Source organism: Petaurus breviceps, unplaced genomic scaffold, assembly GCF_028583685.1.
Source record: "Petaurus breviceps papuanus isolate PSGF00001 unplaced genomic scaffold, PetGlider_PUasm1.0 37, whole genome shotgun sequence".
Taxonomy (NCBI): Eukaryota; Metazoa; Chordata; class Mammalia; order Diprotodontia; family Petauridae; genus Petaurus; species Petaurus breviceps.
In genome coordinates, this window is record NW_027186296.1 from 108,231,733 (window position 1) to 108,259,079 (window position 27,347).

Below are 27,347 nucleotides of genomic sequence, written 5' to 3' on the forward strand. Positions count from 1 at the left end.
TATAGTCCAGTTGGTTTATCTTTCTTTGTTTTCTTCAGGATTATTTTAATTTCATGAGGATACACATCTGGAATAGGTATGTTAGAGTCTAAATATGGTGCCTCCACTATCCTTGATGGTGCTATGAAAGTCTTTACAGATATCTAATTTTTGTTTCTTGTTTTCTTCTAAGTTTTACCCTTAAGTGTCCTCAGGAAGACTTTGTTTAGTTGGGCATTCTTCTAAACTTTCTTTAAATTTACTTTTTTCAAGGGGTGGCTAAGTGGTGCAGTGGGTAGAGTACTGGCCTTGGAGTCAGGAGGACCTGAGTTCGGATCCAGACTCAGACACTTAATACACACACACACACACAAAAAGCTAACCATGTGATCTTGGGCAAATTATTTAACCTCAACTGGCCTCCAAAAAGCAAAAAAAAATTTTTTTCTATCATTACTTTTTACTTTATCAGGCAGGACCTCTCACAATTGGTTGTGTTGGTTCCTAGGCTCTTATGATCTTCATGTTATGATAGTTGAGACTTATATCAGTTCAACTTCCATTTGAAATTCTTATAATTTGTGTCAATTAGTTTTTTTCACTATCCATATTCTATTTTTCATTATTAATAATGTATCTAAATAATTCAGGGTAGAATTATTTTTAATTGCATGTGATAGATTTTTCTCATTTTTATTTTATTATTAATATTTTATTTCATAGAGTTTTTTTAAATAACTTTGTTTTCTTTTTCTCTGACAAATCAGTGGTCTGACTGTGCAAGACAGACCAATCAGTAATTACTCCTTCATCAATAATGAGTCAATTCTTGCCTGCTAAAATATAAGCAATTTAATTTTTTGTGATATTATTTGATAGCTTCCATAGAGCCTCCCAATTTTTGTCTCATTCACAATGTAGAGGTATGAGGCTTCTCTGTGATCTATAAGCTGTTGTTCTGTCTTTTTCATTGCTTCTGAACTATATTTTCCAACATTTTTTTTGTCCTTCTCATCTTTACATCAAAGATATTGAGTACCCAAGCATATGTTGATTTACTATTTGGGGTTTTATCAAGTTCTTTGTAGAATTTCTCTTCTTCTTCATACTCAGCAACAGATCCTGGTGCACACATTGAAATTATTTTCCAGATACTATTTTTGCAAAAAATTATTCTGAACACTAGACTACAAGATGACCAAATGGGTCATGAAATAGTATTTTTCATTGATTTTGAAGATCTAATAAAAAACCAACCTCTTTATTTGGCTCTCCAAGAACAGCCTAAGAAGGGTTATACCCTTCCAATTACCTGCATCTTTCTTTTGTCTTCTGGATTTGTTTTTAGTGAGGGTGTCAAGATGACTTTGCATGTTGGGCATTGGACAAAGATTTCTCATTTAGGATACCAATAACTGAGTTAATATTTTGAGATGGTCTAAAACTGTGTGAGATCCTCAGCATTCCCCATTTTCTTCTATTTTCCCAACAGAAGTGGTCCATAGAGGATTGTGAACAGTTTTGCATTTTTTATTATTCTAGGGGTTGCTATGACCAAAGCATCCATCATCTAGTGGGAAGCCTACTTCTCAATACTTAGTTAAGCAGTCAAATAAACTACGATTATAATCAAGTCTGTGTTCAAAACCTTTCCATCATGGAAGAACATCCACAGCTTTTGTTTTGTTGGCATAATCTTCAATAATTCCATGATATGATGAGGGCTAAGTGTAAGACTTTGCAGAGGGAGACATAATGCCCACACTAATAAAATAAGTAGGGATGGGAAGCTCTCAAGAATAAAATTCTTATGTTAAGACAGAAAGAAAAATAGTTCTAATGAGAAAGAAAAAATGGAAATTTTCTAAAAAGATGTAGATGCAGAAGGAACTCACCAGCCAACTTTCATTTGGAGAAAGACAAGTACAGATAATAGAACCAAGGGCAGATAACAGGATAGATAAACCGAAGAATAGCACAGTCCCATAAGCATATACTCAGTAGCGCTAAAGCTCACAACGAGCTGAGTCTGGAGAGGGAAACTAAGGAGAACAATATCGCCTCTGAATCCTGGAAAAATTCTACAACTCATTACTAACGGTATGATTAGAGAACATTTAGAAAAGGAAGTAGTAACTACAAAAGGCAAGCATGACTTCCTTTAGAAGAAGTCATGCCAGAGTAACCTCATTTCCTTTTTTTGACAGTATTACTAGACTGGAGAAGGACATGGCAAAGTGCTCCAGTATCTTTGCCAAGAAAACCTCAAATGGGGTCATAGAGAGTTGAACACGATTGAAAAAATGACTCAACAATAACAACTGGACTGGTGGATAAGGGAATGTCCTATCAATGTATTTGACAAAGATATTCATGCTATTCTTGTAGAAAAATGGAAAGATGTAGAGTAGATGGCTAATGGTCTCCTAAATTGCATTTGGAGGAGTATAGTATCCAAGACCAGGGATAAAATAAATCAGTTATACTCTCCTCTGGTCAGACCACATCTGGAGTATTATGTTCAGTTTGGGGGATTACATTTTAAGAAGAAGTCTGATAAGCTAAACAGTATTTCAAGGAGGAAGACCAGAATGGAGAAGAGGCTCTACCTTATATCATATAAGAAACAGCTGAAAGAATTGGGAACATTTAACCTAAAGAGGACTTTGGGGAACACTATAGCTATCTCCGATTATTAGAAGGACTATCATGAGTAAGTACTTAGATTTGTTCTGTTTAGCCTTAGAAGTCAGATCCAGGTAGAAGTTTCAAAAAGGCAAATTTAGACTTGATGTCAGGAAAAATTTCCTAACAGTGGAATGAGAGCCTCATAAGGTGTGGGTTCCCCTTTAAGAGGTCTTTACACAAAGGCTGGATGACTGCTGGTCAGCTGTGCTATAGAAGGGATTCCTATTCAGTTATGAATTGGAATGCATGGCCTCCTTCAGTCTTTTCTACTTCCTACGAACAAACAATTGTATAGAGGTATTTTATATGTAGATAGGACTTCAGGGTTCCTTCACAGAGGATTGACACTAAAATCAAACAGCAAAGGCAGGATATGTTAAAGTTTCTGCAATCCCACTGTTAGAGTCTCCCTGAGAATTTGAGAAATTCACTACAACGAAAGGGTCACAAGCATTTAATTTTTAGACTGTTGTAATTATTAGGAAGTTCTTCCTTTGAAATAGTTGAAATCTCCTTTACATCTTCCATTCACTGCTCTTAGTTCTGCTTTCTGGGGCCAAGTAGAACACTCTAATCCATCTTCCATGGCAGCCCTTCAAATACTTAAAGACAGAAATCATGTCTCCCCTTAGTCTTCTTTTCTTCAGGCTAAACATTCCTAGTTCCTTCGACCAATTCATAAAAAGCAAGACTTGAACTGTCTTCACCACCCTGATAATATTCCAGCTTGTCAATATCCATCCTAAAATGTGACACTGAGAACTGAACACAATATTCCAGATGCGTCTGACCAGGGCAGTGTTGACAGGGCAATTTGTAGGTACCATTAAGATGCAGTACAAACTAATGCAGTTTAGAAGAGGGGAAAGAATGGAAAATTCTTGAGGATGCAGAAGTGGTGGAATGGAGAGGAGAAAAGGTACAAAATTTGCTTTGATGTTGTTGAATTAGCTGGAGAACAAATCAGTTTGGGTTGTTCAGTCAAGGGGCATCTGTGATTTATTTACCATAGGGACAAGTAGGGTTTTGTTTATTTGTTTTGTAAATCTTCAAATACTGAGGGGCCATAATTGCCTGAGCATTCAGGATGAACACTGAAAAAAATGTTCATCAGCAATTCTTCCCCTAAGATTTCCCCAATTTGGAGTGGCTGGGTAGCACAGTGAATAAATCACCAGCCCAGGAGTCAGGAGGACCTGAGTTCAAATTCGGCCTCAGACACTTAACACTTACTAGCCGTGTGACCTTGGGCAAGTCACTTAATCCCAAATGCCCTGCCTTCCTCCTTCCAAAAAACAACAACAAAAAAATCTCCCCAATTCTATTTGTTAATTCTGATGACTATTTTAACACATGCAAAAAGGTAGGGACTTTTCGGGGGTTTTTTTGGTTTGGATTTTTTTTTTTATGTAATGTGACTTCTCTACTCTGGCTTCAAGTGTCCACAATGACAAGGCAAGGGAGCTTCTTCATAGGAGGAGATTACAAGATGTTGCCATTTTATGGCCCCTTGTGCCTGGAAATGGGAATTATATAAGGCAGCACGTGCTTAGAAAAAGAAAATAGGAGAGGGGAAGCCATCTGGAGAAGAAACAAAAGTTAAGGGAAAAAAGTAGATCTATTCTAGGGATATGCAGGGGAGGGAAAAGAGGTAAAGAGGAAAGTTGTAATCTATGATCAGAGCTGGAAGACATAACAGGGAGTATCACCTATGCTACTTAATTCAAATCTCCTGAAAGAATTCTAACAACCCCAGAGTTTAGGGAAGAGACTTCAGAGTTTTCTAGCCTTCCCCAAGCAACTTCTGTGGAACTCCATTAGGTAGACAGCACTCAACAAGCTTTTACCACCAGATCATGAATGACTATGCCCCTCTCCCAATATGCTGGAGCAGGAGATTCCATAAGGATTAGGGGACAGATTAGATTACAATTCCCCTTGATTCTGTTGAGGGTTGTACCCATTTGCATATGGATGCAGAGAATAATTCTTCTATTTCATTGTCTTACGTTGTTGCTTTCTCTATTGAATTTGTGACATGCATGGTCTATTAATAGAGTTTTACATTGCTGGGGACTCAAATCATGATTTGTGTTGTATGAGTGTGGCCCATGGGCTGGAAACCCAATCACCAACGTTCCTTTCTTCTTTCTTTGGGGATGGTTTGCTTGCCCAGTTTATGCTGATTTTGGAAGGTAGAGGAAGTTTCCAAAGGCAGTGTCTTATTGCTATAATTCATTCTTAGGGTCCTAGAGGTAATCCCTGGTGTGGGGAAACTAAATATCTACTACTTACAACTGTAGCCCCTGAGTCCCAACTAATGGTCTTCCCATTCAAACAAATCAACATTCATTATACCATTAGCTCTTAATCATTAAATATTTCTGAAACAATGCAAAGCAAAAATAACCATAACATCACAGTAAGTTCATAAACCTGGGTCACACTTTTCCACCAATGCACTCAATATCTGTAGGGGAGAGTGGACACAAACTACACAGAAATTTAGCACAGAGACATAGAAGCAGGGAAACCTTTACGCCTGAGGCATTTCATAACTCTGAAATTCTGGGTTTAATGTCCTTGAATTCCTTAGGGAACAAGATAAGGCTTCTGCTGGGTATACCGCTTCTGACTGCTCTATTTGGATCACTCCTTGACTGGTATCTAAGAAAGTTTTATGTTCTTTTAGCAAACAACTGCCTTATTCTTGAACATGCAAAGCTTTTCATGTCTTCTCTCTTGGCTGGGCTCTGAAGGCTTTCCCCCTCTTAAGTCATAAATGACAGTGAGGGGCAAGGATGACAAGCCTGTGCCTTTCTCAAGCCAGAGATGGTAGTACAGGGCAAGACAGAGCAGCAACATTTCCTTTCCTCTCTGTTGGCAACAACAATTTCTCCTTCCTCCAGTATACTCCAGAAGTAAAACTGTTGCTCTCATCAGCAGCTGTTTGTAGCAGCCTGTCTTCCTCCAGGCACCTCTATAGGACACAGTACAGGTTCTAAGCTCTTCTCAGCTTAATTCCATTTTTTATGAGCCATATACCCAGTTGGACTTTGTTTGTGTCTGGCTCTCTTCATGAATGAATACTTCTGTATTCTTCCTCTATTCCTTTGGCTTCTATCTTCTCTGCTTCTCTTGTCCTCACTCTGCTTTTTTCTGATTCTTGCCTCAAAGCAGGGTCTCCTTGAGTGAAGTGACTAACCTCTGCCTTAAGGTGAGAAAACAAAATTCCCTGTCATGCACATTATAAATTAGCAATGTGCAATTCTCTCATAGTCACTAAAAATTAAAGTTATCAGGGTGTCCCAGCTATCAACCTCAAAGTCCTCATAATAGTCATATGTAAATTACTTGCTGAAAAAACAAAATAATTTGGTCATCTCTGCCATCAGGAAGTTTGGTTTTTTTCTTCTGAAGTCTGCTTTTTCTCAGGTCCTCCCAGACTTATTTTTCCTCAAATATTTTTCTTTAAGAGACCCTTTTGCAGGTTCCCCCTCTAAAATGTTTGTGTTTCTACCCTTTTAAAAAAACAACAAAAAATTGTCCAAACCAAAAAGGTAAAACTCTTTACATTTTTTTCTTTAATTATTTATTTTTAACATTCTTTTAAAACAATTTTTAAATTCCAAATTCTCTCCCTCCTTCCTACCCTTCCCCCACTTATTGGAAGTCAAGCAATATGACATCAATTATATTTGTGAAATCATGCAAACCATATTTTTTAAAAAGCAAGAAAAATCGGGGTGGCCAGGTAGCACAGCGAGTAAGAGCACCGGCTCCAGTGTTGAGAAGACCTGGAGATCGAATCCTGGGCTCAGACACTTAGCACCCACCCAGAAACACCTGGCCGTGTAACCTTGAGCAAGTTACTTAACCCCAATTGCTTAGGGGTGGCCAGGTGGCTCAGCGAGTAAGAGCACCGGCTCCAGTGTTGGGACGACCTGGAGATCTAATCCCGGGCTCAGACCCTCAGCACCACACCCAGAAATAACTGGCCGTGTAACCTTGAGCAAGTTACTTTAACCCTGATTGCTTAAAAAAAAAAAAAAGCAAGAAAAATAAAGGGAGGAATATTATACTTCAGTTTGCACCCAGAACTCATCATTTCTCTCTCTGGAAGTGGACAACATTTTTTCATCATGAATCCTTTGGAATTTTCTTGGATCACTGTATTGATCAGAGTAGCTAAGCCTTTCACAGTTGATTATCAATACAATATTGCTGTTATTGTGTATAATGGTCTCTTGGTTCTACTCACTTCACTGTGCATCAGTTCATATAGTTCTTCCCATGATTTTTTTCTGATGCCATCCTCCCTGTCATTTCTCATAGCACAATTGTACTCCATCACAATCATGTACCAGAGCTTGTTCAGCCATTCTCCAACTGATGAGTATCCCCTCAGTTTCCAAATCTTTGCCACCACAAAAAGAGCTGCTAAATTTTTTTTACAAATACATCCTTTTCTTTTGATATCTTTGAGGTACAGAGATAGCAGTGATATTTCTGTGTCAAGGAGTATACACAGTTTTATAGCCTTTTGTAGGCATAGTTCCAAATTGGTCTCCACAATGGTTGGACCAGTTCACAACTCCACTAGCATTTCATTAGTGTCCCTATTTTCCCTAATTCCCTACAGCATTTATAATTTCTGATTGGTGTGAGGTGATACTTCAGAGTTGTTTGTATCCCTCTAATCAATAGTGATTTAGAGCATTTTTCCCATAACTATAGACAGCTCTGACTCCTTCTGAGTACTACCTGTTCATATTCTTTGAATATTTATCAATTGGGGGATGGTTCTTATTTTTATAAATTTGACAGTTTCATATATATTTGAGGAATTAGCACATTATCAGAGAAACTAACTATAAAATTTCTAGAAATTTCTTCATTGTCTGTGGTGCATTTTAGCAAAATATAGTTTCCCTGATTATCTCAGCACCTTACATTTGTAAAATTGATTAACCACACCGAATTTGGAAAAAGTGAAAAAGAGTTCCAGGGCCAAGGTTCCCAGAGTTTTGATGACCTGGTTGTAACATTATTTTAAAAGTATGCCAATGCTTACTTTTTAAATCTAAAAGTAATATTCTAGTTTTAAATGCTTAATTTGCACCTTCCCCTTTCCCAGTAAAAAGAAAATCTCTCCTTCCCCAAGGACTTCCAGACTTCTTTTCTTTTTTGTGTGTGAGACATCATAGTTAAGTGACTTGCCCAGGGTGACACAGCTAGTATGTGTCTGAGGCTGAATTTGAACTCTAGTCCTCCTGACTGCAGGGCCAGTGTTCTATACACTACACCACCTAACTGCCCCTCCAGTGGTACTTCTTGAAGCCTCTACCTTGTTTATAGGCATTAATGTATCTAGGACTTCCATCTCTTGATCTCTCCCTTCTCCCATTTCCCTCCAAGACCTTAAGAATCCTCTGGTTACATCTACTTTTTTCTTTTGCTGATTCTTAATAGCTAATGAAGTTAGATCTCATCTAGTCCTGGTTTATCTTTCTTCTTAACCTTTCTACTATTTACCTTCTCCTTCATCTTCCTATTACCTCTCCAAATAACAGGATTCGCCATTTCATTAAAATCTGTCTGTCTACTGCACCCTCATTGTTTGCCCTTGGGTTGACAACTCTTCAAGGATTTCCACTTGATTCTATCCTTCCTTGCCTCTCCTTTTTGAGGCCCATTCTATCAGACTCTTCCAAATTGTTAACCAGACCATTCCTTGCCTTCGTCCCCCATCTTTCCTCCTGACATGACAAGATTCTCTTTTTCTTAAGCTGAACCTGGAGATCTTCAAATATTCACTTTGAAGTGTTCCTCTCAGTTTACTTTTTTTTAGCCATTTATTACTCTCAAGTACAAAACTATTACCCCATTTATAAATTTGATTATTTACTTAATTTTTCCTCTTTGGCTCATTGTTTTAGCTCTAACTGAAATTCATTTGGATGCGGTCCCTATGATTTATGTGTCATGAATTTTTTTTTCTTTTTTTCTTTTTGGAGGGGGGAGGGCAAGGCAATTGGGGTTAAGTGACTTGCCCAAGATCACACGGCTAATAAGTGTTAGGTGTCTGAGGTCATATTTGAACTCAGGTCCTCCTGACTCCAGGGCTGGTGCTTTATTCACTGTGCCATCTAGCCGCCCCATTATTATTACACTATTTCAAATCCCATTAATTCTCCTTATTTCTTTACTTTTCCAAATTACATGCCAAATACTTAGAAGCTATAAATTATTATATAAACAGGAGATTTTTTTTTCTGTTTCTCTTGAGACTTAGTGCTTTAACACCTGTCTTTAATCAAAACAATTCAGCTAAGCTGATCATCCTTCTGTAGCTGGAACCTAGCTCTGATGTTCTTTTCTCTTACAAAGACTTAAGAACCCTTCATTTTATTTTTCTTAAAGGAAGGTTCCAAGTCATTTATTTGCCAACTTTCACAGAAGTGCAACTCTGAGAGATACTAAGCATTTTGTAAGATGTGGAATAGCAAAAGAGCACTTCATAATATGTCACAGCTCAGATTCTAAAACTAAATTTAGCAAAGTCTGAAAGTTATGTTCTGACCCCATTACCTCCTCCCTATATCATCACTCCCTTTCCTCTTACCTCACTTTTCTCCATATCTATCTATCTATCTATCTATCTATCTATCTATCTATCTATCTATCTATCTATCTATCTATCTATCTATCTATCCTGTGTAGAGTTTAGTGTATCTCAATTTACATCTTTTCCTCTATTCATTCTCCTTCCTTTCAACAATCATTATTTGCTAAACCCTATGATGTATTCTGCCCTATTCTGGGCACTATTAAACTTACAGAAACATATAACTTGGTCCCTGGTGCTAAGGGCTTTATACTCTAATTGGAGGAACAAAAATGTTTAATTGTGCACATCTGTTTATGAATGTTGATCTCTTCAGCCATTATCCTATATATGAATAGAATCTCATTTCCACCTATCTGAAAGGAAATCAAAACTTTTTTTAATATCCAAACTTTATTAAAATGAATGATTTTTTCTTTCATCACAATCTAAAATGTTCACAGCAGCAAAATAGTAGCCATTGGATAGAACGTGGAAAGACATTTTTCAAAGAGAATTGTATATTTCAGTTTATAGAAAGTAGATCAGTTATGAAAGCTGACCCAGTGGGACCTCAACAGAACCTCTACCATATCATCTTGCACAGAAACCCTGACTGATGGAAGAAGAGCTAATTCCCCTGATTAATTTACACATAAGATGTCATACAAAATGTTTTAGCTATGACTAAAGTGATAAAACTTTTTTCCTTAAAAACATTTCTTTTTGGAAATTGCCTTCGAAGATAGTTCAGTATATAAAGAACCTCAGTACCTATACTTCATTTTTCACACACACACACACACACACACACACACACACACACACACACACTCCACAAGTATTTCCCAACCCAAAGAGTCAATTTAGAATGAATTTGTCTACTTCTGAAATTATTTCCTTCCTCAAAATACAGAGATTTGTCAGCATTGAGGGGATGAGAAAGAATGTGCCACAGGCCCTGAATGAAATTCCCAATAGGAATTCCAAAAATGATTTGAGCAAAGGCAGAATCTTTGGAATAGTATCATGGTTTCCTAAGGTTGAAGAGGAAATTAAGTTCTGGTCTATTCACTAGAAATTCAGTCTCATTATTTTACAGTTATACTTTACAAATATAGGCTGAATCTTAATGGGTACCATTATAAACCTTGTTACAAAAAATAGATATGTCCCTGTTCCTGCAAACATTTAAAATGTTTTGCTCTTGTTGATATATTATATCTGATTTCCTGGGAGCTAGGTTATTATATTCCTCTCTAGACTTTTGGATAATCATAGAGCAGGATTCAGGTTAGTCCCAATTGATCTAGATCTAGATCAGGTTTTCCTTACCTATTTTGTGTCATGGACCCCTTTGGAAGTCTAGTGAAGCCAATAAACTCATTCTTAGAATTGTCATTGTTGAGTGTTTTCAGTCATATCCAACTCTTTGTGACCCCATTTGGGGTTTTCTTGGCAAAGATAATGAAGTGGTTTGCCATTTCCTTCTCCAGTTCCAGAAACTGAGGTAAAAAGGGTTAAGTGACTTGCCCAGGGTCACACAGCTAGTAAATTTCTGGGACTGGATTTGAACTCAGGTTCTCCTGACTCCAGAGTTGGCGCTCTATCCACCTAGCTGCCCCTTCTTAGGAAAGTGGCTATAAATGATTAAATGAAATACTAAATTTTAGTTAGAAAGTAAAAATGAAGATATAATCTTTTTCCCATTCAAGTTCATGGTCCCTCTAAAATCTATCCATGGATCCTTTGCCAATTTGTGGATCCCAAGTTAAGAACTTGTGATTGAGATATATAAAGTTACACTCTACTTTTTTCCTGGCCAAATTAAATGGAAGACTATATGTCTCAATGACAGATTTTTTTTTAAGTGTGAAATAATTTGGCTATGTGTTGTTTTGTGTTTTAATATTTACATGCATTAAATTAATATTTTTAAATTTTTAAGTGATTTATATAGCACATTGTTTTAACATTAATACATAAGTGGATTACCAGACCATTGTTAATTATCATTTAATTTAATTCTGTTCTCTAAAATGCAAAAGTGAGAATAGGGCTAAATAATATTAATAATCATAGTTCATTCAACAGTTAGATAATGATGCATGTCACATTTTTAATAAGCCTCAACCTCCTTGATATCCCTCCTAAAAGGCATTCCATCTCCCAACCCTCTGCAATTTTACTGGATTTTCCAGGGTCTGGAATTCTCTCCTTCCTCCTCTCATCCTCCTAGTTTCCTTGACTTTCTTCAAGTCAGCCAGGATCCCACCTTCTACAAGAAGCCTTTTCTGGCCCTCCTGAATGCTAGTGCCTTCCCTATCATATTACCTCCAATTCAGCCTATATCTATTTTGTTTGTGCATAATTGTTTGCATGTTGGCCCTCTCCTTAGGGTGTGAGCTCCTTGAGGATAGGAACTGTTTTTGCCTTTCTTTGCTTCTCTAGCACTTAGCACAATGCCTGAAATATAAGTACTTCATAAATGCTTTTTCAGGAGTTGGAGAAAAAAAAAACACAATTGTAGCGATGAAGGAATGAGGTATTTGAAGGAATATAAGCAATAGAAAAATGGATACATAAGTCATTCCTTTCCTCTCTAGGAAGCACCTTCCAGCAATGTCTAGGAACTAGTTCAGGTGATTGATTGACCAATGGATATGCATGAGGCCAATTCTCTCTCTGTCTCTCTCTCTCTCTCTCTCTGTCTCTGTCTCTCTCTCTCCCCCTCTCTGTCTCCCTGTCTCTTCTCTCTCTATCAATATAATATATATATATATATGTGTGTGTATACACATATACAAATATATGCATACATGCATATGTAAATGGATAAGCAGATATACTCGTCCTATACAGACAAGGTTTCAGTGGCTTCCTGAATGTGAACGGGAGCTTATGACTAATTATTTAAGATCCAATCTAGCAAAGTGAAGTGGCAAATGACATAAAAACTTCTCTTGCCTAAAATAAACTAGATAATTGAGGGGAAAGGAGTTATTTTGGAGAATTATATGTGCAGCAGTGCCAATTCTTCAAATTGATTCATGCTACCTATAATTCATGGATGACAAACACAAAAATCTGCCCAATTCCCTCCATTGTGCTGCGGAACACGTAATTCCTGAGTATAGAAGGAAGTTTTACTTCCCATCTACTCTCATACTGAGCTCATTTGGCTGCCGGCTAAGACATTTTTGTAAACACTCCCTAAGAAGTGGTCACAGGAGCATTAAAATGAGACATGTCATAGAATTGCCCCAGGGAAGATTCCAGGCTTATGCAAGCTATGTGGTAAATCCTCCTCACTCTTACAAAAAAGAACAATGGATAGGGTAGCAAAGATATCCTTTGCTCCTATAGAACATAGAACAAAAACCGAATTTTATCTTGACTCTTAGCCAACAACATATTTAAGTGTTTGCTACATGCCAGGCACTACACTAAGTGCATAGATAAAGACAGGGGATAACCCCTGTTCTCAAGGACCTCACAGTCTATACAAAGTCGAGGAGGCCTGCCTTTGTAGGTTTGCATAAGAGTAGTTTTCTGCTCTGTGAGTTAGAGAAGGGAGTTTGTATATTATTAGTATGTAGTAGAAGGAGAAGGATGGTACCAAAATATTTTACAGGTCAGCAATGTTAGATCAAACTTTTTGATGTCATTATGTCTGAAAGTCATGATCTGACCCATTTCTAAATTCATGTATTGTAGTAATATGTATTATAATAGGCCCTCATTATATCAGTCAACAAGTATGTATTAAGTACCCTCTGTTTGGCATTAGAGAGGCTAGGTGGTGCATGGATAAAGTGCTGGGCCTGAAGTCAGATCTGAGTTCAAATGTGACCTCAGATACTTACTAACAGTGTGACCCTGGGCAGGTCACATAACCCTGTTTGCCTCAGTTTCTTCATCTGTCAAATGAGTTGGAGAAGGAAATGGCAAACCACTCCAATATCTTTGCCAAGAAAACTCTAAATGTGGTCACAAAGAATTGGACACAACTGAAAATTACTAGACAAAAAAAAGTGCTGTAAATGTACACTATGTGTCAGACACATTTCTAGGTGCTAAGGAAACAAAGATAAAAATGAAACAGTCCCTGCCCCCAAGGAACTTATATTCTGTGAGGGAAAATGGAATGCACGTGTATGAGTATATACCAAATATATAAAAACAATCAGAAAAAGGTTTGCTGTAGAGGGTGGTGCTTGTGCTAAACTTCAAAGGAAAGTATGGATTCTAAGAGGCAGAAGAAAAGCCTGGAGATGAAAGATGGAATATTATGTAGGAGATACAGCAAGAAGTCCAGTTTTATTGAAACAAAGAGCACATGGAGGAGTGTAACATGTAAAAGCCTGGAAAGGTGGGTTGGAGTCAAGTTTTGAAGAGTTTTAGAATATCTTGAAAGAAAATAACTAAAAATGGGCTAGAACTTTATTCAATTTATGTAAACTGATATGTTGTACTATTTATATCCACAGAGGAAAGTATATAGAACTATATTTGGAAAATGTAACAACCTCAATTGTCTCCAAAAGAAAGGTGAGATGAAACATCTGATCCTGAAAGTCTATATTAAAAAATAATAGAGTATTTTTAAAAAATCAATCAACAATTACATATCCTCTGTGAGGCATAGGGACATAGTGACCAGACATGGTTGGTGCATGCCTGTAGGAGACTGAAGAAGCTAAGGCTGATGGTTCCCTCACACTCAGGACTTCTAAGCTGCAGTAGGACTAAAGCTGATTGGATACCTGCAACTAAATTCAACACCAATTTGGGAGCCTCTAGGGACCACGTTCCCTAAAGAGAGGCAATCTGGCCAAGATCAGAAAAATAAAACAGGTTAAATCTTCTGTGGCAACTTATATTAGAATTGGACCTGTAAGTAGCTGCTATGCTTCTAGTTCAGGCTATCTTGGGAGATAGTATTTTGTTTTTCCTCTTGTTCAGTATTGCCTGCTACAGATCTAGAACTTGGAAATATTTAACTCCACATGTAGAGTTTAATGACTGGCTTGATGCTGCCTTATTCAGTGGACATCATTCATATAGTCCCCCAAGACTTGAATGTGTTTGTTTTTTATCGTGTAAATATTTAGGCCAAATTCTGCCCAAAAATGTCCAATTTGTCAGTCTTCTTGTGAACTGATTGGGCAGAAGTAAAACATGTAATGGGAGTTGTTTACTCTGACAACTTGGAATGTCTGATTTGAAATTACTGGCATACTCTTGGGCAATTTTGCACAACAGCAGGGCTGGGAACAATTTCCATGCATGTCTTTATCTTTTCCTCCTCCATCTTGACCACTGGAGAATGTGTCAACATCAGACAGATCAAAGGTCCCCAGCTGCAGAAAGCTGCTAGAGATGGTTACAATAGCACGCTTTAATGACTTAGTCACTGGTAACCAGTCTTAACTATTTTCTGAAACCATGAGTTGAGATCTTAACTATGTTGGTCCTTAGAGAACAGACATTGAGCTTATACTCAATTGTTCTAGCTTGGTAGAACCTAACAGAGCCATCCCCTGAGGTTTGGCCATGGATGAAGAACACTATCAGTGACACCAGCTTACAAAGAACTGTCTGCAAAGGTATAGAGGGCTTGTGTGATCTGTGCCAGGGGAAGTAGGCTCACGCTGATGAAATCTTGGTCGCCTGAAACATTGAAATATTAGAATATGGGTGAGAAGCCATTATATAGAGAATTCATCCCCCCCCAAAATCCCTTAAATTTTTTCCCCCACAACTTTGGAGCCAAAACAGGGTCTGCTATTTATGTTGCTACAGTTTATGTTGCAAGGTATTTTCTTTACCCTGTAAACTATCTTTCCCCTCCTATCCACCCTCAAATCTCAGCAAGACAGGTCTTGGCTCTTTAATGCTCTCTGCAGGTTTCAAACTTATGTAATCACTTTGTCTTGCTCCCTTAAATCCCAAACCAACCCCCATCAGAGAACAGAGCACAGTTTCATTCACCCTATTCTCTCCCCTGCTTTCTGATAATATATATCAAATTTTTAGATATGTGAAGGGGAAATGACTCTGAAACACTTTAAGGAATCATACAAAGTAGGAGATGAATACAATGATAGGCAGAAACAGCTGACGATTCACAAAGGTTTCATAGTTTAATCTTGGTCCTCTATCAACTAATGACATTTGCAACTCTCCCTAGAGCCCTCTTGCCTAAAATCTTCCTTAGGTCATAGAATTTTAAAGCTCTACTCCACCTCATGAATTATTGATGAGCAAACTGAGAACCAGAGAGATTAAGTCACTTTAATAAAGTCACACAGAAAGTAGCAGAGCTGAGATTCAAATCTAGCCCTTTGCATCCCAAATTCCAGGCTCTTTCCACAAGACTGGGGAGAAAGGGAATTCAAGTTGCAGAAGGGAAGTGAGGATAATAGAATGATACTATAAAACTAAAAGAGACTACATCAGTATGGTGCTAAGAATTTCTTGAGAAGAGCAAACCCCAAATGGCATGACAGCTCTACTTTAAGGCTGTAAGTGAGCTGCTAGTTATATGACCCGTCTCAATTTATCCTTCTGCCTTCCAGTGAGTAAGGAATGGCCCTCTATAGTTGTAAAATAGAAACAGATGGAAACAAAGCCCTTTTTCAGACACTGAAAGGGATAGGATATTTGTGTTAGATAATCCAAATGACCTCTGCTTTGTGATAGGGGAGATGAAAACACTAAAAGAGAAAACAAATTTTCATTGTTTTGTTGTTTCTGGGGAGTGATTATATTGCCACTGCTTCTCTGTAGTATTTGTAGTAGGAATGACTACATTATGAACCAAATTAGATTTCTGGAACCTCCAGTGTTGGAATGGCTTTTATAGGTGATGACCATCTACCCTAATCTATTATTAGATTAGATATTAGATATTGATATATTAATAATATTATATATCTATATATTAATAATATAATATATCTAATATTAGCATATTAGATATATTAATGCTCTCTAAAGCAAAATGGATGAAGAGTCAGTCATTCAGCTTCTCTTTAGACAGCTCCAATGATGGGAAACTCATCTACCTCATTAGGCAACCAATTCCATTTTTGTATAGCTGTAACGATTTGGAAACTATTCTTTAGCCTGAGACAAACTTTTTGTTCTCTTTACTCCCCAGTGCTCCTAATTCTCCCCTCTGGGATCATACCTTGTTAATTTTCCTCCCTCTTCCATGATAGCCCTTCAAGTATTTGAGAACAACAATTAGCTCTAATCCTCCCCCACTTAGGTTTGGCTAAGGTCATGTCTAAGTCCTTTCTTTGGTAGTAAAATAGCCCCATGACTCTCCTCTTATAACATGGCTTTAGCCATCCTAATTGCCCTTCTCTGTACATTCTCCAATTTGTCGATGTCATTCTTTAAATGACTCTTAGACTCTATGGTAACTCAAGTCTAATTTCATGGTGATGAAATTTGGCTGCCCTTCAAAATCTTCTGTAATTTTGCTGCCCCAGGTTTCAATATGGCACACCGGAGTCTGCTCTTAGGCAAATACTTTTTTTTTCTCAGCTGTCTGGCTCTGTCATCTTGCATTACTTCACCCTTAGCCCACTGGCTAGGGATACTGAAAGCCTATCATGTATTTGCCCATTCCCACCAAAGTCCCAGGAAGAAATGAGCATTCCTTATCTACTCCCAGAGTTCTCTCTCCCCTGAGTTCACTGTCTCCTTTCTCCTACTCTGGAGCTCTGCATGGTCTGGCTCCAGCTGAAGCAGCTAACCTTTTCTTGCCAGTCTCCCAGCTCTGCCCAGCCTCTGGAAGCAGGTCACATCTTTTAGTTGATTGAGCCCTTGACAAACTATCGACATGCAGGTCTTTAGGCATGGCCAATATAGACTCCCCTAAACCTGACCCTCCTACTATAAAGGCTTCTTCTCTGAGATGTTCTTGTCCCCTTGTCCTAAACCTATATTCCTGAAGTGGATCTTCCCGTAGGTCCCCACTATTAGCTAAGCTAAGATGGCAGGCAAACTAAAGAACTAGTAGAGGCTGGATACTTTCCCTAGTCCTCAGCTAGGGATCCAGTCACTTTCTCTTTTTAGGGTCTAGCATCACGATCCTCATTTAGGCGACTCTCCACCCCCACACTCCCATGGATCCCTAAAGCCTTTAGAAAGAACTTAGGGTTTATTGAAATATCAACATAGTCTTACCTCATGACCCACTAGAAACACTTCATTGCCCTGTTGTTACTCTTTTGTGTTTATTTCTTTTTCAGATAATAATGGAGTCTTTGGGCTTAAAACCATGGGAAAAAAGTAGATGGAGGCCAGATTGGGAGGGAGGAAACTGGGGGATTAATCAAAACACCTTAAGGAAAGGACATAAGAATCACAGAATCTTAAAGTTAGAGGAACATTAAAAGATCATCTGGCACAACTTTCTCAGTTTCACAGAGAAGGAAACTGAGACAAAGAGAAATATAGTGACTTGTCCATTGTAGCATTACTAACAGAGTTGGGAGCAAGACCCTAGGCCAAGGCCTTTGTTTTTTCTTTTATCCCATAGTGCCTCTGAGGGTGGTGCCCAGTGTAAGGGCTCAAACCGAAAACCCTCAACCTGAGCCCTCTACTGACTTGGCTAGTCATTCTGATTTGAACACTGACAGAGAGGATCAGACCCACAGTTCACTCAAATCACAACTCTATTTGTGACAAGGACACCGAGGGACATCTTGGGGAAAATCATTATTGTCCTCTTTGATAGTAACCTCAGAGATTAGGGACATTCCCTAAACATTCTAGCTTCTATCTGAAACCATTGTGTCCTCTATTAGTTTAACTAAAAATCTTTCTGAAGCTACATTTTTGGGGGAGAGAGGGGGGAAGGCAGGGCAGTTGGGGTTAAGTGACTTGCCCAAGGTCACACAGCTAGTAAGTGTGTCAAGTGTCTGAGGCCAGATTTGAACTCAGGTCCTTCTAACTTCAGGGTCGGTGCTCTATTTACTGCACCACCTAGCTGCCCCCTGAAGTTACATTTTCAATCTGTATCACCTTTGGGGGTTTAAGTTCCAGAAACTTATTGCCTAAATTCTTATCTCATAGTGTTGTTATATGAAAAGTATTCTATAAAACTTAAATCAATGTAGAAATATGAATTATTATTTTTTAAAGGAACTGTGATTTAATTGCTAAGGAACTTATAATAAGTAATCTCCCTCTCTCCATAGAGAGTGGTACCTGCTCAAGAATTTATAGTCAGTTATTAGGAGGTGCCCAGGGCTCTGGAAAGTTAAGTGACTCACTTAGTGTCACACAGCCGGTGTGTGTGTCTGAAGTGGGACTTGAATCCAGAGCTGCCTGACTAGGAGGCTGGCTCTTCATCCACATGCCACAGGACTTCTTCCAGATTAATATTATTGCTGTGTAAAAACGGCCCTCTTTTTTGTCTTCAAGTTTCCACTCCAGAATATCTGAAATATTCTTTGAAGAGGTCACCATTGTGTTGTGGTAAACAGTGTATGTTACATTTAATAAATGGCTTTTAAAATGTTTCCTGGTGATTCAGAATGTGGATGTCAGTTTGTCAAAATGCCAGTGATGCAAGTATTGTTTAAGAAGAAAAAGGGCTTATGTTTTGTTTTCTTTTTTTGCTTCATCCTGCATTTTGTACTTGACTTCCCTCTCACAAAAAAAATATTTAATTATTACTTATTTAACTGGTACAGATGGCTTGGCTGCTCATCTTCTCACTTCACCACTTAATATGCCACCTTATTGGTTCATCCCTGGCCAACTGGTCAGGAACCCCACAGACTGGTCAGATGTTGCTCTGGTTGTCAGAAGTCCCAAGCAGAGGAATCTCTGGAATAGTTTTGTACTCCAAGCTATAGGTTTTACTCATTGAGTGGTTTTGCCTGTCTCAAATATAATTTGAACTGTAATTTTGAGCATAAGTTTAAATGTCTGTGTAGCAAGGGCTGTTAAATGTCTGTGTGTGTGTGTGTGTGTGTGTGTGTGTGAGAGAGAGAGAGAGACAGAGACAGAGAGAGATAGAGAGACAGAGAGAGAGAGAGAGACAGAGAGAGAGAGAGAGACAGAGAGAGAGAGAGAGACAGAGAGACTGGGAGAAAGGGAGACAGAGAGAGAGAATGACAAGGTTCTTAAAATTCTGCTTAAGAGGCTCCTCAACTACATTCATAACCCATAAACTGAAAAATGAAACGAGAGAGAGAGAGAGAGAGAGAGAGAGAGAGAGAGAGAGAGAGAGTGTGTGTGTGTGTGTGTGTGTGTGTGTGTGTGTGTGTGTGTATACAAGACAGTGAGGGAGATGGATCAGCACATGTGCTACAAGCTTTTTATAGCTAGACAATTTGGGGATGCAAAAATTGCTTCAGAAATTACCCAAAGGACTACATCATAAGAGGCAGCCAGCAGGTGTTTTCCATACTGAGCTTCCCCCAGCACAGGGATTAGAGGCAGAAAACCTGGCATTTGTTGCCATTTTCACAGTTGCAAATCTTAAACCCTATTTCTTCTCTGCAGGTTGTTCACATCAAATTCCTTTGATGTAATCAGCGATGACGCTTTCATCGGCCTCCCTCACCTTGAGTACCTGTAAGTGAGCCTCTTGGGTTTCTCATCACAATTCAGTACACGAGCTTCCCAGCTGCTGTCATTGTTTGACTAAAAAGTTATAACCTGTTGCAGATTCATAGAAAACAACAACATCAAGTCAATCTCAAGACATAGTTTTCGTGGCCTAAAGTCTTTAATCCACCTGTAAGTACAGAGGTTGTGTGTTCTTCTTCTTCTTGCTGATTGAATATTCAGTCAACTCTCTGATTATTTGTGTAGGGATCATCCAGGACTTTATGGGTTATTTTAAAATCTGGACCATCTCCTGTCCTCACTTGCATCAAACATGCATTCATTTGTATGTTCTCAAGTGATTAAAAATTAATTTGAATATTAATCTAAAGAATGTGATCTGGAAAGCAGTCTCTTACAAAAGAAATCATGAGGAAAAAACCATTTTGGGGTTGCCAGAATCACTGCCCACCTCCCAGCATGGATAATTGAGGATTGATCATTTAAATCTTTGATTTTGCTATTATTCTCCTATCTGTGTAAACCTGAAGTTGGTATTAACTCATATAAAAAATGTAGCTTCAGCACATGTCTATATGGCAAGTAAGTAAGGGCATTGAAAAAGTACAAAATAAATTCATCCTCATGGTTGCTTTTTTCTGAATCATGCCAAGCAAACTTGTTCTGGATGGAATTTATAATCAAGCCAAGAGCCCTGTTGATGCCTCACAGAGGCTTCCTCAGTAAGTGAATTACTTAGAGAGTTACATGAAACTTGAATTACATCCTGGAAAGAGGTGATAGGGTTTTAGAGCAGGGAGGGACCTTGAAGACACCCTGGTCTAGACTCCTTTTATAGACACTAATGAGAGCTGGCATTCTTCCACTGCTTTAAAGTTGCATACACCATTTTCCTTTGATCATCACAACCACCTTGTAAGGTAAATCCTCCGGGCATTATCCCCATTTTAAAGATGAAAAAATTGATGCTTAACTTAAATGACTTACCCATGGTCACACAACCAGAAAGTGTCAGAATTGGCATTCAGACCTAAGTCTACCTGATTTCAAGTATGTTCTTTTATATTCATTCTATACCCGATTGCCTTTTCAGGAAGAGCCTCGCCCAAGCAGAAAAAATGACTTAGGACTCAACATGTTGTTCATATTTCAAGATAAATTCAGAAATAATATCTAAAAGTAAAAATGGAAACAAGGCCATCATTTATTAATTCTTTACTAATGCAAACTAGATAGACTTCTCAAGAGTAGGTACTATTTCCTGGGGCAGCCAGGTGGCACATTGGATAGAGCACTGGACCCAGAATCAAAAAGACCCGAGTTCAAATTCAACCTCAGTTACTTACTAGATGTGTATCCCTAGACAAGTCACTTAACCTCTCTCTGCCTCAGTTTCCTCATCTGTAAAATGAGAAAAATAATAGCACCTACCTGCCAGGGTTGTTGTGAGAATGAAATAGAATAATACTTGTAAAGTGCTTAGTAAAGTGCCTGAAACATAGCTGTACTTAATAAATGCTTTCTTCCTTTCATAATAAATGTTTTCTTTCTTTTATTTATATGTATATATATATATATATATATATAATAAAAGTGGCTGGGTGGTCCCTTAAATAAAGTAATGGATCTGGACTCAGAAAGACCTGACATCAAATCCAGCCTCAGATACTTACTATGTGACCCTGAGCAAGTTACTTAACCTCACTTTGCCTCATTTTTCTCATCAATAAAATGGGAACCACCCTCCCAGGATTGTTGTGAGGATCAGATGAGATAATATTTGTAATACCTTAAAGTGCTATATAAATGTCAGCTTTTGTTTTTATCTCTAACACCTAGAGAGTGCCTTGCACCCAGCAGATCTTTAATAAAGGTTTCTGATTGAATTGAATAGAACCCTAGGTAGAATTATGAGGTACATGTGGTTTTACACCTCAACAGTTGGTCTGAGCATAACTCAGCAAGCTGATGGTAGAGGAGGCAGTAATACTGGAAGTCATTAGATATATTTTTCTCCATGTCTTCCCCTGTTCTGATTCAATACAAACAGAAGGTCTTAAGTTGCACTCTGAAGATGCCAAGCATTCACTGCTGTTCTGGAAATGTCTGAGTAACAATGGAGGCTAGAAAATCCTCACTCTGCTCTGTGGTATCTCCTGCCTTCCCTCACTGTGGTAGTGGGGATGGAGGAATGAGGCAGGGCGGGAAGGGGAAGGTTAGGGAAGGCTTCCAGCTGGGATCTGAACATCCCCAAATAAATGAAGCAGTGCCCCAAATACTCTAAAGCGGCTACAGACCTGAATGGAGGAAGTCTTATGACCTCAACTGGGAACACATTCTCCTCAATTCAGTCTAACTCAACAAAGCCAACTATGTGCTCAACAGACAGGACAAAAGAAGTACAAGACAGTCCTTGCTCTCCAGGAGCTCATAACCTAATTAAGGAGTGACTGGGCAGCTGGGGATCTGGAGTGACATGGCAGGCAGGACACACTGTGGAGGTGTGTCTACATGGAGGGCAGGCTCTGGACCTAGCTACATCCTCCTCCGCAGTCCTTCACCCAGACCTCCCTTCACAAATGAGAAGGGATTCTCACTAAGATCCTCACTAAGAGTGGTTGCTTAACAACCCATCAACATCAGCCAGTTGTGTCTGCCAGCATTCTACATGGGCCACCAGATCAAAATGAATGATAAATTTGGGTCACCCATCTACTGGAGATTCAGGGTTGAGGGTAGCCCACGAGGTGAGGCTCTCCTCACCTCTAGCCCCCCAACCTTTTTATACAAGTGAAATATAATTCCATTTAATTTAACAAACATTGTCCTACCATATGCAAGTACGAGTCCTAGATGCTTAGATAACAAGACATTATTCCTGTCCTCAAGGAGATTACAGTCTTTTACTGCTCATAGAATGAAAGAACCTTAGAGTAGGAAGGGACTCAAGAAATAACCTAGTTCAGTTCTTACCTGAAGCAAGAATTTTCTCTTTAAGATCCCAGAGAAGGGATTAGGCCAGGAGTGGGGAACCTGCAGCCCCGAGGTCACATGTAGCCTTCTAGGTCCTCAAGTGTGGCCCTTTGACTGAATCCAAACTTCACAAAACAAATCTCCTTAATAAAAGGATTTGTTCTGCAAAACTTGGACTCAATCAGAAGGCCTCAGGCAAGGACCTAGAAGGCTACATGTGGCCTCGAGGCCATAGGTTCTCCACCCTTGGATTAGACAAATCCTGCTTGAAATCCTCCAGTGATTCTCAGGTTATTGAAGTAGCCCGTTCTAATTTTGGATAGCTCAAATTTTGAGGAAGTTCTCCTGATACTGAATTGAAATCTGCTTCCCTATAACTTCCCCTGTTATTTGCTTATTCTGCTCTCAGAGACCAGGCAGAATAAAGTTAATCCTTCTTCTATAACATAGCCCTTAGAATTTTTGAAAATTGTGATCATGCCTTCTCCCCCACTCCTTCCTACACACACTTAATTGTCTCTTTCTCTGAGCTAAACACCTTTCAAATGAATCTCAAACAATACCTTCTCACCAGCTTTGTCTTCTCCCCCCCCCCCACAGTGTATTCTAGCTTGTCTCTCACTAAAAATGCAGTGCCCAAAACTGGACGTAATATTGTACACATGGCCCAGCTGGGAGAGAGGATGGAAGAACTATGCTATTTCCCTTATTCTAAATATTTGTATTTCATGCAGACTAAGAGCATGATGGACAAGATTGACAAACATTTTCCCCAAATCCCTGGAAGCCCTTAAGGGATCTCCTGGAAGGGGAAAGGTCATGGGAAAGACAGTCTGGGAGGGGGAGGCAATTACAGAACCTTAGGCTGTTATGACATGAAGGAACCTCATAGACATTCTAATCCATAGCAAGGAAACTCAGGTGTTCAGAGAGGTCGCACAGTGATGATGTGTTGTAGAGCCAGCACTAGAACCCAGGACTTCTGCGTTCATTCTATGCTGTCTATTCCCTCACTAGTCCACATGTTGTCCCCTTTGCCTCTGTGTTGGGAGAAGTTGTAGTCCAACTCTAAGTCCAACTTATGTCTATTTTAGGACCATCTCGGGAGGTATCTCTTTCTGCCGTTGCCCTGACTCCTCCACCCTGACACTAGCTGCCTTCCTGAGTCACTGCCCAGCCCTACAGCCAGGGCATAGAGTTGTTCCAATTTGCTGTACTCTAGAGACAGCACTAGTCACAATTAGCTTTTCTGGGAGAGGACCCAATCCTGATAGGGTAAACTCACCCACCAGTGGTCCTGCCTTCTGTAATTCAATATTAGTACAGCTTCCTGACTGGAGACTGGGATCCTGAGTTCTGTGGCTACAGGGAACCTGGGGTAGCATCATTGGAAGTCGCAGTGAGGGCAGCCAATTGAAGGCTGCTATATGACCCAAGCAGCAGTACTATGGTTGGAAAACCAGGATCTTGCCATGGTCACTGGAGTGTAGGTGAAAAGAAGGTCTCTCCAGCTGCCTCATGGCAAAAATCTGAAGCAGGAGGGAGGTTTTTCAGCTTCTTCTCATTATTACATGTTCTATAACTTTGGTAAGCTATCTCCCACCTCACCCCCCACCCAGGTCTCAGTTTCCTTATATATAAAATGAGCAGGAATTGACCTAGAGAATCTCTAAAGTCTCTTCCAGATCCAACATTCTGTGGCTATCTGATTCCTTAAAAGAATATAGCTTTGAGGGAGTGAGACACAGGACAAATAAGTTTCTTTTCTCTCTTTCTTTCTGAGGCAATCGGGGTTAAGTGACTTGCCCAGGGTCACACAGCAAGTAGGTGTCTGAGACTGGATGTGAACACAGGTCATCTTGACTCCAGGGCCACAACACCACGTAGTTGCCCTGCAGATAAGTTTCAGTAGGAAATGAGAACTTCAATAAATATTTGTTAAGCATTTGCTATGTCTTAAGAAGATAAAATAAGATTACATAAAAGGTTAAATAAAACATGGTCCTTGTTGACAATTAATCTCAAAGTCTTATAGAGGAAAACAGTGAGATGGGAAGAAGGCTGTATTTGGGGTTACTATACCTGTGTTTGAATGCCAGCTCTGCTTCTCACATTATCTGTGTGACCTTGGGTAAGTCATTTTACTTCTATGATGTCAGTTATCTCAGCTGTCAATAAAGAAGTTAAATTAGTTTCTAAGGTTCCTTCTGGTTTAAATTTCTGAAAAATTTTTTAATGTTAAAAACTGTACCTTTAATACCATTCTAAAATTATCTACAATCAATCAATTGATCAGAGTGAAAAAAATCAAAAGAAATATTTTTGATAAGTGAAAAACTTATAGTTATATGCATACATTTATTTCTTGTGCCTAATTGCAAGAAATGAATACATTTTATACTAGGTAAAATACTTAATATTATAGACTTAAAACAAGTAAAAAAATTAACAGTTGCCCTGCTTGAATGAAAATTAAATTAGATTGACAGTCTTTACTGTTTACATAGGACAGTTTGTCACTTTTCTCCCAATTTTTTTAACATTTTTATTTAAAATTTTGAGTTCTAAATTCTATTCCTTCTTCTCCCTTCCCTCTCCCCTCCCTGAGACAGTAAGCAATCAGATATAGGATATACATGTGCAATTATGTAAAATATTTCCATATTAGTCATTTTGTACAAGAAGACTCTAATAAAAGAAAAAATGAAAGAAAGTGAAAAATAGCATGCTTCAGTCTGTATTCAATCAATATCAGTTCTTTCTATGGAGGCAGATAGTATGCTTTATCATTAGTCATTTGGGATTGTCTTGGATCATTGTATTGCTAAGAATAGCTGTCATTCATAATTCTTCATCAAACAATATTGCTGTTACTGTGTACAACATTCTCCCGGTTCTGTTCACTTCACTATTCATCATTTTATGTAAGACTTTCCAGGTTTTTCTGAAATCAGCCTGCTCATCTTTTCTTATAGCACAATGGTATGCCATTATAATCATATACCACAGTTTGTTTAGCCATTCCCCAGTTGATAGCCATCTCTTCAATTTCCCATTCTTAGCCACCACAAAAAGTTACTATAAATATTTTTGTACAAATAGGTCCTTTTCCCTTTTTCATGATCTCTTTGGGATATAGACCTAGAAGTGGCATTGCTGGATCAAAGAGTATGCACAGTTTTATAGCCCTTTAGGCATAGTTCCAAATTGCTCTCCAGAATGGTTGGATCAGTTCACAACTCCACCAACAGAGCTTTAGTGTCTCAGTTTTCCATATCTCCTCCAACATCCAACATTTTTCTTTTTTTGTGGTATTAGCCACTCTGATAGATGTAAAGTGATACTTAAAAATTGTTTTGTAAAATTCTGAGAATGTAGAAGAATGCAAATTCAAACAACTAAAATATAAAATGATTCTGGAGAGATATGTCAAGCACTATGCAAGGTCCAAGGGGTGAAGGGTTATTAATTACTAGGACAATGAGGACAGGACATTTGAGCTGAGCATTAAAGGATGGGGAGAATTTCAAGAGGAGAATAAATGTGGAGAGGGCATTTCACATATAGGGAGCAGCATGAGTGAAGGCATAGAGGTGGAACAGCATAGGCTGTCTGCAGGGGACAGTGAATAGTCCAATTTGGCTGAAACATAATACACATAGAAGGGAGTAGTGTAAAAGAAGGCTGTGCAGAGTACTAGGTTAAGGAATCTGATTGAAATTCTTTTGGCAATCTCTATGGAGCCAAATAAAAGTTGAATAGGTAGAGAGGCCCTGATGCGGGAACCAGAGGAGAGAGGGAGGAAGTCAATTCTAGAAGGATAGTCTAGGGTGTTGGCATTCCTAGGGAGGACAGGGAGAAGGAGTGGAATTCTAAAAGGGGTTGAAGTTAAACATAAATTTGATCAAAATTCAGAGTTTGACCTTGGGCTCTAGAATAGGACCTATTAGTATCAGTTGTATAATTCCTTATTAATTTTACCACTTGGTACATTTTAACAGAGCAAGGTCACTTGTATCAGCCCTCCAATCTTTGAAATAGACGACAGGACAGAAAGGGCCAGAGTTGCCACCATTTAGGGACAGAAGATCATACAAACAAGGCTAGTCCTGTAACTCATAGCTCCTTCTGCCCTTCTCAGTCCCAGCACTAGTAAACTGATATGAAGTTTATTATCAGTACACTACTGCTGCTGAGGCTGACCCAGAAAATAGCAGGAGGGAGGGAATAGCAGAGATCCCCTGGACCTTAGCCACCATGGACTGTATAAAACACTTGCAGGTACATACCTGAGGGTCTTAGGTCACCGCTGACCATCAGAAGATATTAAAAAAGGAACAAAGGCAACTAAGTCTGGTCACCAGAAAAATCAAATAAGGTGTACATTCTAGCCTCTAATTTAATTCACACCATACCATCTTTGGCTGTAGACACAGTTAACTGGTGGCAAGGACCAATCATCTCCTTTTTAAAAAGCTGCATGTAAAGATTTTTGAAAGGT

At 38.8% G+C, this 27,347-nt stretch overlaps 1 protein-coding gene across 2 annotated transcripts in view; it reads left to right on the plus strand.

The window, feature by feature from the left end:
* Positions 1–27,347, plus strand: part of LGI1 (leucine rich glioma inactivated 1) — a 55,274-nt gene that overhangs the window by 7,307 nt on the left and 20,620 nt on the right. Inside the window, exons 3-4 of one of the 2 annotated variants that reach the window (XM_069099266.1) lie at positions 19,808–19,879; positions 19,973–20,044. In XM_069099266.1, the coding sequence (XP_068955367.1) occupies positions 19,808–19,879; positions 19,973–20,044 (144 nt within the window). The remainder of the gene's footprint in view (positions 1–19,807; positions 19,880–19,972; positions 20,045–27,347) is intronic. The other variant, XM_069099267.1, reaches the window with a different exon arrangement.